The sequence below is a fragment of the Lepisosteus oculatus genome, chromosome 10 (genome assembly GCF_040954835.1).
Source record: "Lepisosteus oculatus isolate fLepOcu1 chromosome 10, fLepOcu1.hap2, whole genome shotgun sequence".
NCBI lineage: Eukaryota > Metazoa > Chordata > Actinopteri > Semionotiformes > Lepisosteidae > Lepisosteus > Lepisosteus oculatus.
The window spans coordinates 9031222-9048480 of NC_090705.1; the positions used below are offsets into that span (position 1 = coordinate 9031222).

General features: G+C 41.6%; 2 protein-coding genes across 10 annotated transcripts in view; one reads left to right on the top strand and one right to left on the bottom strand.

Moving 5' to 3' along the window:
• Positions 1-6024, top strand: part of grhl2b (grainyhead-like transcription factor 2b) — a 42271-nt gene extending 36247 nt beyond the window's left edge. For all 6 annotated transcript variants that reach the window (XM_069194850.1, XM_069194848.1, XM_069194847.1 and 3 more), the window contains 4 exons: positions 368-459; positions 878-963; positions 1707-1771; positions 2604-6024. In XM_069194850.1, the coding sequence (XP_069050951.1) occupies positions 368-459; positions 878-963; positions 1707-1771; positions 2604-2718 (358 nt within the window). In that variant the 3' untranslated portion in view covers positions 2719-6024. The remainder of the gene's footprint in view (positions 1-367; positions 460-877; positions 964-1706; positions 1772-2603) is intronic.
• Positions 6025-8961: 2937 nt separating this feature from the next.
• The window catches only part of ncaldb (neurocalcin delta b), a 96005-nt gene continuing 87707 nt past the window's right edge, over positions 8962-17259 (bottom strand). For all 4 annotated transcript variants that reach the window (XM_015357976.2, XM_015357977.2, XM_015357975.2 and 1 more), the window contains 2 exons: positions 16695-16813; positions 8962-10826 (listed from right to left, as the gene is read on the bottom strand). In XM_015357976.2, coding sequence (XP_015213462.1) covers positions 16716-16813 — 98 coding nt within the window. In that variant the 3' untranslated portion in view covers positions 8962-10826; positions 16695-16715. The remainder of the gene's footprint in view (positions 10827-16694; positions 16814-17259) is intronic.

A 17259-nucleotide genomic window follows, 5' to 3' on the forward strand; every position in this document is an offset into this window, starting at 1 on the left:
CCTGAATGAGGATTCACTGTAAATCTTCCATTCATTTTCAATAACAGCTTTCGCTCTGGAAGAGTCATGGTGAGGCAGATACTCACCCAACAGGCACAGCCCACATGGTGCAAAGACATCTTAGCCCATTCTAGGGAACAAACATACACAAATTGGGAGGCAAGTTCACGCTAGGAGAGCATGTATTTGGACCTTTTGTCTGGCGCACTAGGAGAAAGCACATTTGGATTGAGGGAGAGCATGCAAACTCCACACAGAAGGAGCCCCAATCTACAGCTGAATGCAGGAAACAAGAGCTGTGAGGAAGAACCCTTCCAGTGTGCCGCCTTATCAGCTATAATGTCTGCGCGACCGTTTTGTGTTTCAGTAGTGTGTTGGTGAAGAGAATGTTCAGATCGTCTGAGGATGACTACGGTCCTCCACCTCCAAAGCAGATCAAAGAAGAGATGCACAAGAGAGGTGTGTTGATTCTAAGGATCGCCTACACGCCTTGCGTCGCTGTAAGCAAAGGAGTTTCTTGAGCTGTGGGAGTGGAGTACATGAGCGAAACGCTCTACGGGATAGCAAATTTAGAACTCTAAAACACAAGCTACCTAACCACGAGGTCCCAGCTTCCTTCCAGGAAACAACAGCGATCCCCGAGTTAATTAGATAATAACTGCCAATCAGGCTCGATAGGCTGAATGGCCTCCCCGTGTTCAGAACCTTAAGTGCTGGAGAGTGTAACCCCCGTGGAATAAAACTCTTATCACATTAGTGCTGCTCCTGCAGAGGCAGGTCCTCTGGGAACAGAACTGTTTGTGCCGTCACCGATTTATCCAGCCGACCAATTCCGAGCTCCGACCCTGACTGCCGGTCTTTTTTCCTGTCTCCTCAGTTCTCCTGTATGTACGGAAAGAGTCCGATGAAGTATTTGATGCTCTTATGCTCAGGTCACCCACCTTAAAGGGCCTGATGGATGCAGTAAGTACAGTACATGTTCTGGCCCCGACAACATTAGAACATTACTGACAGATCCCACACGTGTTCCGGCTGCTGTATTTCTGACTTTACTTGAGATAAGTATACAGTATGAGTACACCTTATAATAGTTACTTTTTTATCAGAAATTGCATCACACGTCACATGTTATTAAAGTCCTTGTTATGTGCACTTGTTGTTACCGAGAGAGCATATGTCTATTATGCTCTCGGATGAGACGTAAAACCGAGGTCCTGACTCTCTGTGGTCATTAAAAATCCCAGGGCGTTTCTCAAAAAGAGTAGGGGTGTAACCCCGGCGTCCTGGCCAAATTTCCCATTGGCCCTTACCAATCATGGCCTCCTAATAATCCCCCTCTCTGAACGGGCTTCATTACTCTGCTCTCCTCCCCACTGATATCTGGTGTGTGGTGAGCGTTCTGGCGCACTATGGCTGCCGTCGCATCATCCAGGTGGGGCTGCACATTGGCGGTGGTGGAGGGGAGTCCCCATTACCTGTAAAGCGCTTTGAGTGGAGTGTCCAGAAAAGCGCTATATAAGTGTAAGCAAATATAATTATAATTATTATTATTATTATTACACCGACAGGATGACTTCTATAGAACTTGCTCATCTTCTCTGCTCTCGCCTGACGCCTGTCTCTTCCAAGGATCTTGCCAGAATATCTTTAGCACCTGGGTCCATCGGAACTGTATTTACTCCCTTTTCTTTCCTCGTACCTGCCAGATATCGGAGAAATACGGCATCCCCCTTGAGAAGATGGCTAAAATCTACAAGAAAAGCAAAAAAGGGTAAGAAATTTGACAACTTGGAGACACCTGAACATCCAAGGTCCTGCTGAAGGCATAGTCCATGATGCGTGACCCCAGCAGGTGAAAGAAAGATGTATTGAGTAGGGAGCTGGCTGGCTATATCACAGGGAGATATTTTGGGGTGAAATTGTCCACATGGTAACATCACTAGTTTTGTTTTTCTGTTCCATGCGCCCACCCCCCCCTCTTATTTCCAACCCCACTCCCCATCTAGAGGTAAAACATTTTGGGAAGTCTGAACCTCCAAAATCTCCCACTTTAATATGACTGTGCATTTTTATAGCTAGCAAGAGCACGTCTCTTGTAGGAAATGTTCTTCTTTCTGCAAACCTTGTCCCCACCAAAATGGGAATTGATATTGTGAAACAGCCCCTTTCCTTCCTTAATCCTGCACATTGGTGGTGGTGGAGGGGAGTCTCCATTGCCTGTAAAGTGCTTTGAGTGGAGTGTCCAGAAAAGCGCTATATAAATGTAAGCAATTATTATTATTATTAATCCACGCTCACTCCTGCTTTGGAAGGCAACATCATAAAACCCACACAGGCTTGAGACCGTGCAAACTCCACACAGAAGTCTTTCCAGCTTATAATCGAACTCGGGACCCAGTAGCTTAGCTGTGAGCTGCGCTGTCCACGTGGTAACATCACATGTTTCACAGAATGATTCTTGTAAACGGATACTTAGACAGTCCTGTGTGTAACTGTTCACAGATTGTAATAGAAAGCACTGTGTGTGGGGAATCTTAAAAAGATCGTATTGAGTATACTCCAGATATCTCTGAGAACTTCTGTTCATTTTCTTCCCCGTGCAGCATCCTGGTCAACATGGATGACAACATCATTGAGCACTACTCTAACGAGGACACTTTCATACTGAATATTGAAACCTTCGCAGATGCTTACAAAGTGACTCTGATGGAAATCTGAGAAGCTCTAAGCATGCCGACCAACTTGGTCAGATATCACAAAGCGAGGAAGAAGAAAGAGGATAAAATCTTGAAACCTGTGGTCCCCAAAACGGTGAGCCAGCCTCCTTCCAACTGTAGGAGGAGGGAGACTTTCAAAGGAATGGACCTCTTAAACTAGCTATACGTCTTCTCCACCCGCAAAACACTACTGTTGCTTCTACGGAATCTATAAAGAGCGAGGCTGAGAATGGAAACCGTGGTGTGTGTGATGTGCCTCCCCCCTCTTCTGATCATTTTGTTGAAAGAAGAAGATGATGATGAGTGATGAGAAATTACTGATACCGGCACCCACACACCAGATCACTGAAATGCTTTGTGTGTTTTAACAGGGTAAAATGTAGCAGTAGAGTAAACCTCTGTCTGAAGGTTGTTTTATTTTTTATGGGGAAAGCCGGAAGCCTGAAAATTCCGATGGAAACTAAATGAGTCCAAGGAGAAAATAGGCACATCCTTTTTGTCTTCAGTGACTTTCACTGCAGAAATGTGCCTCCGACCTCTTTTCACCCCGTCTAGTCCAATAGATTTCTCCCGGAACCTCAGAGTGACCTCTGACTTGATTCTTCTAGTTATGGGTGATTTCTGACATTACACTTCCTGTCCAGGAGACAGCGATGCTTGCGCCACCATCACATCGACAAAACTCTTTCTGAACTGTGTGGCGCTTACAGAACAATTGAGGTTCTCTGTGAAGATAGGCGTGATCCTTCTTTCTTTTAAAGCCTGAGATTTACATAGAATATATCTGAAACAATTTTAGATTCAGAAACATTGCTGTACGCAGACAATCATGTTGACTGAATTTGGGATATCCCACTGGTTGATTGCTTAAATTCCGTTTACATATTAACCTCACAAGAGGTACGTTTTTTTAAAAAAAAATCTTCACAGATTTGTAACAGTGGTAGTGTCAAACCTGTTGCCCTATAAACATCATTGACAGGTCCTAGATCTCGCCATAAGCTGTATTGTAATGGGTCCATTGCCATTTGATTTTTTCTTTAATGATAATTGTCTTATCCATCCATTTTCGTACTGCTTGATCCAATTCGGGATCGTGGGGGAGTGGAAGAACCAGCAACAGGTACAAGGCAGGGCCCACCCTGGACGGGACACCAGTCCATGCAGGGCAGACAGATACAAAATCAGACACAGAGACACTAGGGCCAGTTTTCCCCGAAGCCACTTAAATGTCTATGGATTGTGGGAGTAAACTGGAGCACCCGGAGCACCAGGAAACACACGAACATGGGGAAAACATACAAACCTCACACAGATAGCAATCTCAGGAACTGAACTTCAAGGCAGCAATGTTAACTGTGGTGCCACCATGTGCTCACAAATAGCACCTAGTTCAACATACATGTTTTGTTCTAGACCCACAACACAGCCTAGGAATAGTAGTGTGATGTGCTAATGACTAAATGTGTTTCTGCTGAGGGCTTCTGCATTTATAATAACTTTTGAAAACTGGGCACAGCTTTTAATTATAAATTCAAACCTCTGATATCTTCAAAGCTCATTGCTTTAACTGCTGAAATGATAGAATTCGCCTCTGTGTGGACAACAAAGCTGACTTCAGCTTTATTTGGGTTGAGGCGCAGTGAAAATACCATTGATAAAAGTTGCTAAAACAGAATTATACTCCCAGAAAATCTTTTTCTGGATGAAATTATCTTTGATTTACATGGGGCAATGAGACTTTGGTTTTGCACTTAATCTAACCTGCCCAGTGGAAAAGCCCAGGACGTGTGTGAGTAGAAAGGCATCAGAGTGCTGCCTGTCCGCACAGCCTTACAAGACGTGACACACACAAGACGCACTTGCACTATAAAACGACACAGTCTCCCGTACTTGACATGTAAGCGATCATCGTATTCATCCAAGGGCTGATTTCGTTTCATAAAACCTATCTTGATAAATTGTTCTATCACTTTTGTGAAGTTTTGTTTTTTTTTAAATAAGCAACAGATGCTATGTTATGACACGTTGCTCTGTAAATGCGAGAGAATTGGGAACTTTTAATGTATAAATGTATGTATACAGGAGTTTGTCTCTGTCTTGTAAATACAAGGTGAATGTATCTTCTGTTGTTAAAAAGTCAAAGGCAGTCCTTATATTTTCACAAGTGTAGCAGTGTTAGTCTACCTACAGTAGATTAATACCAAAGTCCACCCAAGCAGTGTAGTGTAATTTTAAACTGTTTCTCATGGAAAAAAACCTTTTGTTTGATACTTTGAAATGCCTTTCACTAAGTTAGGTTAAATATGTGAACAATGATGTCACTATTTTTGTAATAGTAATGTATCATGTAGCCAATGACACAATGTCCATCTCATGCGACTTTTAAATGCAGTTGTCGCTGCGATCATTAATTAAGCAAGCGGTCGGTTCTTAATTCAAAGTTAAATAATTTTAAGATAAGTCGCTGAAGGGGATTATTAACATTTTACCACAGCTAATTAAGACACAACCAAACAGGTACATGCCTGTCTCTGCTGCGATATCTTCTTTAAACACGGTACTCAGTAACACAGTTAAAACAGGACCTCTCCATGGCCATCAGGAGATTTCCACATGGAAATCATACTGCAGCTTAAGGACATACATGTTCTGTAATATAAGCACAGCACTTAACAAAATGTGTACTGTATTCATTCAATGTGTTGGGTCTATGTTTGCTGAGATCTGTTAAGCATTTAAGAGTCACTGAGGGACCCAAAAGGTGCTTTTGAGTCGGCAGTGTCAGCTACAGTTCTTCTCACGCTGTAGCTGACGAAGACCATTCTGTCACAAAGCATACTGGAGGTTTGACTTCGCTAAATTCACCTGGAACCCCTTCACCAAGGTATTTGCAGCTCTTGATCGAATATAACTTGGGCAATGGAACTACCAAGAAATGTATGTATTGTGGATTAAGAAAAGGACTCTGTGCGGTGAATATTGTCCCCGTTTATCCTTTAAAACTCGCTGGTTTGGATTTCAGGCTACTCCACAACGTTGGGCACTACATCACAAGAGAGGCATCAGGGCAAAATGACAACATCGGTCTAAAAAAAAAAGACATGTAAATATCAAACCACTGCCCACTCTGAATCTTTTATCTGCCAAATGTCACGAAAAGCTGTGGTATGTTTATGTTGTATGCTGGGAATCGCAGTTGTTAATAATGTGTTGCAAAGCCGCTGGTTTTGTATTGTTGAACATAACATTCATTCATTTTGTACATAGTCTTTTTTATGAGGAAAATAAATATTTGTATCTAAAATCCCGGATGGTGGTGCAATTTTTCTCATTCACACGCATACACACACAAAATTTGGATATTTACTGTGTACGCCTGTAGCCTGTGAAAAACCCAATCAGCTTGGATTCTTTCTCACAATCATCCCCCCTCTACGATAGGGCTGAAAAATGTCAGGTACTTTGGATTGCATACGGTGTTCTTATAAAATTCCAACAAAATACTGTAACGCATACGGCCACCAGTGAGCGTGTAAGAGCCGGCTTACCAGAGCGGTGACGTCACCGCCCTTCCCTGTGATAGCAGGACCCACAGCCGCTGGGCTGGGCTGGGGGAGATCTCTCTTTAGCTCAACAGGCTGGGTCCCTGTTGAGTGATGCCGGAGGCCCGGGTTCGAGTCCCCGATGGTGGGGGGCCGACCTGATGCGGCGGCGGCGAGGGCGCCCACGTGAACCCCGAAGCGTTACAATACTACCAAAGCACTTTCAACTAATAAAAAATTGCTTCACTTGCTTGGTTCAAGTGTTTTTCTGGAGCAACCCACCATCCCTTCTCAATGATGTGCGAAGGACTCACCCACTTCGCCTTGACGGAACGGTTATTTGTGCTGTCAGACATAACATTTCCACAAAGAATGAAAGGTTTTATTAGTCTTAAGACTGGACTGATATTCCAGAAGAGAACAAATTGCTTTGAGCACCGAAGTACTAGTTTCTTGAGGCGATGGGTTTAAAAGACACCTCTTCGTGCAAATTAAGTTCCAACTCTCTTTGTGAGAACCGTGGTTACACATGACAGAGCTATCCTTGTTTTATGCACAAGGATCATGCTAGCTTTGTACAACAAAAAAAAACAGAACCAGAATTATTTATATAGCTTACCACCTGTATATGTTTTCTTTTGTTCAGGAAACATGGAATCTTGAGTGCCAGTGTCTAACAAAAAAAAAAAACGAATTGAAAAACTAAAAATCGCTCTTTAGCGATGTTGCAGTGATCATTTTCTACTGTGTTCATGATCCCAAGTCATCCCAGCTTGGACGTGTCTTTTTTGTTGAAGTTGGGGGGGGGACAAAAATGTAAACAGTTGCATTTTTAGCTCCTAACAAGACTCCGGCGCGTCTGCTGGAATTGTTTTGGATGAAAGGAGCCATCTGGAGCTCGCAGGTCAGCGCTCTCCGTGCTGTTACACTCCTGCCCCCGCTGGGTCTCGGCTTTTCACCGTACGAGCTGCAAAACCCCACGTCCTCCCTGCCGCTTCTGCGTGCTGCACCCAGGGAATCGGTGAGCTCAGGGACACTGAGGAGGGAAGGACAGAATACACCCAACGATCGGACGAAGCAACAGGGGCTGCGGTCCCCTCAGTTTCCAATGGGCCTCCTTTTCGACGTTTCATCTAACCTCTCGTCATTCATTCCATTTCCGAAGACCCATCCCTCTCCGCCCCGTCTCATTTGCTCTTCTGGAAGCCTTAACTAGACGGGCATTCTGTTTCGGGCATCAGAAGAAGCCCCGGTCCACGTGGAGCGTCCTGGCGGATTAGTAGGATGGACGCCGAACTGTAACGGAGCTGTAAGCCACACAGCCGATCCATTCATATCCTGCCTGTGCAAATATACTGTATCGTCTGTTACAGGAAACACGAGTCCTCCCTGATTGAGGCTGATGTTGCACTCTAACGTGCAGCTTTCCCTTAGAAAAAGCCAACCATATTGTAAAAGGTGACCATTTCCCTTCACTGCGCTTAAGTCCAAACAAGACCGCACACCCAACACTGAGGCATCATTCAGGGGTCCTGATGAGGGCTTATTGTTAATTAATATTGATTGTTAATACTCTTATTAATTTGATTTTAGTACTGATTTTAATACTTGTTAATACAGTAGAGAGAGTGTGCACCAAGTTGATTTAGTTACTTTTACACTATTTCAGACACTGAGCTGAATGTTTCACAGAACACCCTTCAGACCTCATTGGCTTTTGCTCAGCATTAAAATTGATAACTAAAAACAAAACTTCCAAAACGCTACACTTCAATTTGCTGTAAAGACATTAAGTGTTGTGTCTGTTAGTCTAAAGTGTTCCCGTTTCTCCTCTTAAAGTTTTATCATGACCTTCAGTACACTAGCACAGTACCGCTATAGTTTTTTCAAGGTTTTAGAGTTCATTTGTTGCCGACAGTTTCCCATGACTTGGATCAAGAACCCCCCTTCCTTTACCATGCGTTTACTGCTGTCTGCTTTGACCCTGACTACAAACACACCCAAACAGCAGTTCTCTCTCCAGTGCACCCGTTTTAAGAGGAACGGGGTGCACACTACACCCATGCCACAGCATCAATGTCATGTGGGTCACATTCACCAAGGGCTTGACATCGATATTCAGTTAATGGCATGCTATGTCATGTCTCCGATTTCACCCTCAAAGGGGTGTACATGTATGTGCATTTGGAAAGCATTTCATTCAACAAGTTGTCTTTATCAACAATGCCCTTCATGTGAATTCTGAAGCCTCTGATTCTTTGCCCCATCAAGAGAATACTCTATGAGTAGAGGCTCAATTCCAATGCACGTCTTTCATGGGGAGGTCTCACTGTATTAAATCACACTGAAGTCCTGTGACCATTTTTGAACTGAAGAACACATACAGTAAACGTTATGACTGGATCGGGGCGTATACACCATGCTGCTATTAATACAGCACAAAAGATCATCCCAACCAGTGCATTTACAATAACACTGGGACCCATGATCTGCGTTTGATTGTACATTACCACAGATCACTTGTGTCTCTGGCATTTCATTTCATCACTAGCTGATCAGCCTGAAACATTTCTTCCAATGAATAAAAAGGTCAACAACATATCCAGTACAAAATCTAGAAAGTGAATGTATGACTGTTATAACTTCATTGGACCTACTGTAGAGGTAACATAAAACATAAAAGACAAAGAGGCAGAATATTTGAAGGTTTCAATGTTGGTTTATAGGATAAAAGAAATTCCTATGTTCAAAAACTACAATGTCACAAAAAACAGATTACCATACAAAATCTACAAAATGTAACAATTACAAACATTTTGTTCGACAGATAACAATTGTTACAGTATAAATTTATACAATACTGGTTTGTATTTTTGGCACTTGACCACATGATGCGATTGTGTTAAATACAGAAATATTACGCTTGATACCCCATTTGCAAAAAAGCATACAAATGCAAAAAAGTCATTGCAGCAGTTGTTATGTTTTGGGTTTTACTCTTTGTTAGAAAACAGCAGTGGCTGAAAACATTCAGTTTTTCTGACTATAGCAGTACCTCACATAACCAGGACTGGGCCTGTGAAATCCAGTATAGGGGATACATCCCAGATTTTTTTTTCCAGGAAAGGAAACAGCTAAAAACTTCTGTGTTCCTGACAAACCAGTCTCTTTCATAAAGAGTTAAGAGGACTGACTGTGAAATTTCACTGGTTCATGAAGCTCTTGTTCCTCGCCTTTCATATATTGGTGTCTGAAGTGTCATTTCTGAACGTCAAAGTCTATTTCTGCTTGCCAAAACAATTTTTCCTTAATCTTTCCTTAACTCTCAAATGTGTGGTGTATATATGTATGCATATAAAGTATACAAATTGTTTAATTGACAAACAGCGTACTATATATTAAAACCAATTGCATGCGTGCCATTCAGAACACATCAAACAGCTGAAACTAAAATAATTTAAGAAATTATCTTCAGGCTTAAGTTTAGTTTAGTTTGAAAAGATATAAGATATGTTCATGACAAATTCATGCTTGCCAATCTCTGCTTTAACATCAAAGTGCTACCCTGCGCAGTGGCATTTATACCTGAAGTGATAATGAAAACCCCACCTAACGCAAGTTAATATGCACTTTTCTAACAATAGCACCATTGTGCTTTAGTAAAGAAAAATTAAAGTGAAACAATTGTGTCTTGGTAACTAATGGTATTTTTGTGGTAGTTATTTTAATTCAATGGCAAACAAAAAAACAGTTAAACATTTTTACACCTTATGACAAGGACTATCCTGATCCTTATTCAAAGCACAGTATATACACACAATTCTACTTCTGTAAGCAGACAAATATCAGATTCATTGCTGGCAACACCTGATGTTACTTCCAGAAAGAATTGTTAAATCAACAGCAGTAGGGGTTAATGTGGTCTTCATCAGAGGATAACCTGTAAGACTACTTGCCTGAGACACAGAGTGTACAACAGCAGATGCATAGTTAAATGCATGGTCCACTATTTTTTTAAAAATAGTTGACATAACTCCAAAATGTCCTGCACAATGCAAATATACTGGTGTACATTAAGTTTATGGTAATTGGAAACAGAAATTACCACAACTGATAATTAATTGTTAAATACTTAAAATGAACTGCTTTCAAAGTAGTAAATAATATCATCCCACAGACTTATATACAGGTCTACGATATCATGTATATAAATATCTATTATCTTTCTTTTCGTTCTCTCTTTACACACACACACATATACGCATGCACAAATGTGTAATTGTACCGTAATGACTGCAACACAGCAAATTCATTCCAATATTACGTAAAAATAAAACTCTGGCGCTTTTGTATTTTACCCAATGCTTCTGACCTGGACAAAGCTTTGTCTTTTTCTCTCAGCTAAAGTAGTAAGGATTCCCTGCGCAGCAGTCGGCAGGTGAGGACAGGTTATGCTCTCTCCATGCTCTTGTCTTCAGTGCTTGTTTGTAGTTTTTCTTCATCAGTTCCCTCCAGGGAGGTGGCAAAAACCCAACACAGGCCCGGAAGCTAACCCAAACAAGCACTGAAAATAAGAATATGGAAATAAAGGGTTAAACCATTTTGCAGAGATTAGGATCAACACGTGCAGACGCGTGGGCTCATCTGAAGCTTGCCGACTCCCCCCCAGCTCTGCACTTCTAAATTAATGCATTCAGCATTAAATTACGGCTGTAAGGAGCTGCACTCTCAGCCTGATGAGTGCAGCTCCCATTCTGAGGGGCAGGGATCCTGTCAGGCTCTTGTGTGGAATGACCTGCCACCCTAAAAAAGAAAGCCAGTTTCAACTGGTCACGACCCTAAAGAAGAATATAACTCAAGGGGTATTTAAGCTGTTATCAAGAAATAGTTAATCTTGCCTCGTAATGAGTAATATTTTAAAACGATTTATAAAAGTAGCTGTATTTTTTCATTGCACTAAATTAAATTCGGCAGCCTATTTCGTCTACTTCGTACCACATTTCCTGTATGAAACCAGACCAAACAATCTTACAGTTCACAGTTATCTGAGCCCATGATTGCGAGCTTAGGTTTGCTAGTTTTAGTTTTTAGAAATCTCTGGTAAGGTGGTACAATTGAATGCATTTGAAATGCCCATGTATACAACTTTAAAGTTTTTTTTTTATCATAGTACTTTGTCAAAGATTTCTCGAAGTATTAAAACCTGAGGAAAATGCTAAATAAGGCAACGCAAGGCGCAAGGATTCAGTACTGGGAATAATCCAACTTGTTTCTCAAAGGCGTAAATCAAAATGCTGTAAATTTAGTGAAAGTAAAAAATAAAATACAGCTAGAAGCTGCTCATTAATGTTATTTACTTCTCATCCATTCATAAACACAACATTGGGAGTTGATGTAGTTCCAGTACGGAAGTAAGTTAAAGGTTTATTCCAGGCTGAAAAGAGAAGAAAGGAAATAACGTTTCGGCTGTGGAGCCTTCATCAGGTGTGACCTTCGGTAACCCAAACCATCACACCCGAAGAAGGCTCCACTTCCCAAATGTTGTGTTTCCTTTTATTCTCTTTTCAGCAGGGAATAAAACTTTTAACTTGCTCCATCGTGAACTGATGTTGAACTGAAACTGCTGTCGAGCTCTCTTTCTGGGTGACGTGAAAAATAAAGCTGATGACTTCTTATATGGAGGTACAGGTGCTTTCTTGACTTCTTATGAAACACAACAAGAGCTGTTTTTTCTTATCAGTCTCTCTGGCTTGTGAGTACAGCCCTGTCGAGACCACATTTTCCAGAAACCTCTGGGGGGCGGGGGAAGGGTGATGGAGACTCTCAGTCACGTAATCAGCTGCTGGTAGACAACTGGACGGGTGACTGTTTAAAAACAGGACGCACAGGTTTTCGGTGTCAGTGAATGGAATGATATATATACAGGTCACAAAAAAGCCTCATTTGTAAGTTGTCAGATAGTCTTCTCTCCAGGAGCAAACATGTGATAAGAACTCCATCCTTCCCTTGCCTATATTTTTTATAATAATGACAACTCATATTTACATAGATATTTAGGAACAAAATCTGGCTATGACAATGTACGTCTGGCTATGTCAATGTATATTTCAGCCAGTTATGTCACATACTGGCATATCTACAGAAAATCTAAATTTTCAGCTTCAGGAAACAGAACGCCATTTACTACACAGATTCCCACAGAAAACCGTGATACAAACTGTTTTCTGATATTTTTTCCAAGCAATGTGTTGTTGCTTGTATATTACACAAGTAACAAACGGAATTTATAACAGTCTGGGTGCAGCATGCCATTCACAGAAATGACAATTAGTCAGACAAAAGTACCAAAAACTACACAACTGAATTTACAACAGCAAGACCTCTAGTGTACAAATATTTCTATGCTCAACCACATAAAAGCAACAAAGCATAAACACACTGCTAGAAATACCCAGGGTAAAGCATTTTCTTCAATTACCTTTTCTTCATTTCATGTCAAAATGAGTATCTGTATCTTGTGGCAGTGCTCTTGCATTATTACATCTGATTCTTATAATGTCATTGTGCACAGGGCTCCATGTACATACAGCAGGGTCTGTGGGGTTTCGTGTTACAGTCCTTGAAGAAAACATCTCAACACCCCTAACAGAATGGGTGACAATACAGTATGTACGAAGGTTCTGGATATGTTCTTACTCCACTGTTCTTTCACTGTGCCCTACACAGATACCAGAGGGGTTTGTGCCTTGGCACTGGTATAGCAGTACCTATATGTTAAGTACACTTTGGCTACATAATTTAGCAGTAAATCAGAAATACAACAAATCACTGATAAAAGAATAAAATAAAATGATAATCCCTGCATCTATTCCTCACTACACTACTGACAGGCCAGAGTGCAGAACACTAACAACGCATACAAAGCATCTGGTCAATAAAACTTCTCTCAGCATATATTGAAGGGCTTTTTCAACATACTGTATAGTAATTCTCAGATATTTCAGAAAGGTGGCCCATGCAGGCACAATGAATTGATTCCATTTATCTTGTTAAGTTAGCTCATACGGTACGTTCATCTTCTTATGGTGTTACCCTGTTGCCGAGCGCTCCAATGTGCCTCGTGTGCGCAATGATATTTCCACCTCTCAAGAATTTTTCAAGTGATGTAAAAACTAAGCTGCCATTTAACCTAGCCCTGGCATTCGTCTCCTGAGTCTGAACAAAATTCAGTTCTCTCACCCCATCAATCCCTTAAGAGTTCAGATTCAACTCCAATGCCATCCAATTCTATTCAGCTGCCATTCCTAATCTGAGAGCAACGAGAGCTTCCCATCACTGCAAGCCAATCATACCTTCAGTCCACAAATATTGGATATCTGTATTATAATATGAAGGCTGGCGAGATCAACCAGCAAATTCCCCAAGGAGGCCTCAGAGCGCCAAAAAACACATTCTACGTTCATGCAATAAACAATACACGATGGGCACATTACTATTGAGTTAAAAGGTGACACCCAGCCTTAAGTCATCATCTTAGTATAATGGACCATAGGGTCTAGATGAAATATCTGGTTCTCTGCATTTCATTGGGCAAAGCCCAGCAGGACCCAAGCCATTCACTGAAACCTGATTAGCCCACAGTCAGCATAAGGCATGACTGTCGCAACATATGGGAAAAAAAACTGTTATCCTGTAACAGCTACCCATTGAAACATTACTTTCTCATTAGGATCGGATATACTTAACCAACTGATCACAAAAAAAAACATTCATTACGGAGGCTGAGTGAACCTCTATTAGTTCATTTATATAATGATAATAGATGTACACCATATTTCCCTAGTTTACACTTGAATCATACAATTTACTGGTTATGCAAACATGCACCAAACCTTGAAGGCTGGATGAAATGGGTAATACATGTAAATGGGAAATGTTGCATAATAAACTTTTGAGGAAACCGCAGAAACTGAAAGCAGTTTTCATTGGACCTCAGACTGATTTTTGCAATGCCTGCAAACAGCACAATGATTTCTCTTTGAGGTGAAAGACTGTTGTTTTCCTTCACGATGCGGCACTTCTGACGATGTGTAAATCTCAAGGAAGGGGGAAAAAACAAGGAACGTGAACTCTCTTGTGTTCCTCCATCCCCCCCTCTAGTTCTGCGTCTTGCACATCATCAGAGCTCTTAAACACAGTCCAACAGCAACCAAATCCTAATCCTAACACACACAGTAACCCTTGTCATGCACTCAATAAAGAGATTGTAAGGCTAGGTTTTAAATAGGGCAGCAGGGAAGATTACAGCAGTGCAATTTCATTGTGAGTTAATACAGGACAAGACAAGCACCATGCTCACAGATTGATTCATGAACAATAGTCAGAAGTGATGTGCCTTCTGCATGGAAACCTACACTTTCACAGGCTCATAATGTATAGCAACTGTGACTGTGTGAAAATCATAAAGTTAGGTATGTTAACTGTTGAGTGAGCCAACACCAGGATTACTATTCACTGCTAGAATTTTTTTACTCTTTTCTTTCAGTGGAATTGATGATTCCAGACTCCAATATTGTCAATTCCAATTCCACTGACAATTTTCTAATCTCCACTGTTTCCTCATTCCCCACTGGGTCAAATACTGTGTTATTTGGAACTGACCCCAACCCTGTCAGGTTGTAACTTATTTTCAGAAACTCTGCGCCATTTTTTTCTAATGTAATTTAAGCATACACATGCAGTTTCCGTGATCTAAACACAATTTCCTTTCTCCAAACCATAAAAACAACAAAACAGATGCCCTATAGGAACATCGCACCTCAGACTGGCCGATTACTTGCCTGGTCACAGCTGGTCAGAACAGACTTGGCAACACTGGTGGCGACAGGAAACAGCACTAGGGTCTGTACTGCCTCACACCAAGCTGATGTACAAAGTTATTCTATGAACTTTTCAGACAGAACAGATGGCCACTCAGCCGATCTAGTCCATTTATTTGTTAGAAGTTACTTGAGAAGACCTCATCCAAATGTTTTCTTGAAGTTCAGTTAGCAGGGCGTCATCCTGAAATACTTGTCTGGGTACCTTGTTCCATACTCCTGCAGCCCTTTGTGCAAAGACGTCTTGTCAATGACCTGTGTCCTGCCTAACTTTCACCACACTCAGCACTACGTTTCAACCAAATTCACAAAGTCATTTCCCTTGTTTGCAGCTGCCTGTGTAAAATTACCTACTGCGCTGCACTTCACTGACGATCAAATGATTTCAACAAAAATTCTACTAATAACCTCCTTTGAGGTGACTCCTTTCCTTACATTTTGCATCATGCACAGCACCACTGTGTGAAACAAGTATGATATGATCCTACCAGATTGTTCTATGTCTCACAGCTGTCCAGACAAATAATCCTACCACAAATGTTCTGCATGACTGTACAGGAAGAACATCAAACAACTTCTTCCAGTTTTTGACCCTACTCTTAGATGAACAGGCAGAAGGCAATGCTATTTCAATGTGAACATTTCTGGAGTCACTCAACACCTGACATCTGGATTATTAATTTGTAGCCTGCATTTCAGGGTGGATTTCAGTCTTTATTTTTAAATGTGCTGGATTCTTTCCTCCAATTCAGTGATCATTAACACTGCTGCATCGGATCAAAAGCACCCTGTGCAACATTGTAGGACTTGATTTAAATCTGTGCTTATGGTCTTCTGTGATTTTACCAGTCTGTATTGCAGCTGTTTCATGCTGTCTTATTCTGTGGCAAGATTACAAGAATAAAAAGTAAAAATATCTTTATCTGCTGTACACAGTAGCTTCTGAAACCATACTACACTGTGAGAGAACATACTAAATCTTTACCTAACTACTTAAAACATTATCTACAAAGAGGAAAAAAAAATTCTGGTTAAATCTATACCATTTCAGTACCGGTAGCTAATTGAAAGGATTGAGCACTGCAGAAATACTAACTGTAAAAGAGGACAGCTAAAAACCAATCCTGTAGATCTGGATTTTCTCCATGTGCAGTGCAAAGACCCGGCGCCTCAAGTCTCTGCCTACAGACGTGGAGAGCAGAGAGTTCTCTGAACATCCGGCCCTGCGACTCTCAGCGTGACTGTGATGGCAGGGTCCGGCTTCGTTCTCTTTCTGCTTTCTGTTTCCATCCTTGCTTTGGGTGCTTGACCGGAAACCCCGGTCACCGAGAGAACGGTCAACCCCGCGTTACTCCCCGCTCCCCATCCTGCATTGCAGACGGCGCAGAGACGCAAAACACCTGATGGGAGAGTCGCTCCCAGACCCTCCGCTGGATGAGCGGGGTTTGCTTGAGCCTTACAGAGGCGATGTCACCACTGACGATGGGATTTTGAAAAATGCAAACAGAAAAAAAATAAACCACCAAACAAAACAAAAAATTAATAATAATTACAATCCATCTTCTGCCTTGTGTCTAGAACTGGCCGGCACTGCTGGGGTCGCACTGCAGCAGACGCACTATGGAGGGATCACTCTTGGCTCCTCTGATGAACTCCTCCAATGACAACTTGCCTGGAAAATAAAAATGCAGAATAAAAAAAAACAAAACAATTAGTAACGAGCACATTTTCATCTGGCGGGGGGAAAAAAACTGCTTTGTCCTTCCTAGTCAGAGCCTTTTTGTTTTTGAACACTGCCTCAGCAGCGACCCCTAGTGGATGAGGGAGGAATGGAGGATGCCCAGAACACCGCCCTCCCAAGATCCCAGCGCACACTGGAACATCTCCGCCTTCGCCACATGACCAGCCACCCGTTATGCCACAGTTAATAAACTGGCTATCATTAAACGAGTGTGGTGTTACTGGAGAGTCCATCAGACAGGGCAGAAGGCAACAACATTAAATAAAGAGTATAATTTAAAGTAAAGGAAATTAAGTTACAATTGCAAAATGCACTAGGAAGATCTCATTTAGATAATACCGTGCAGCTTTACCAAAGTATATTGCTGTGCTGGAATC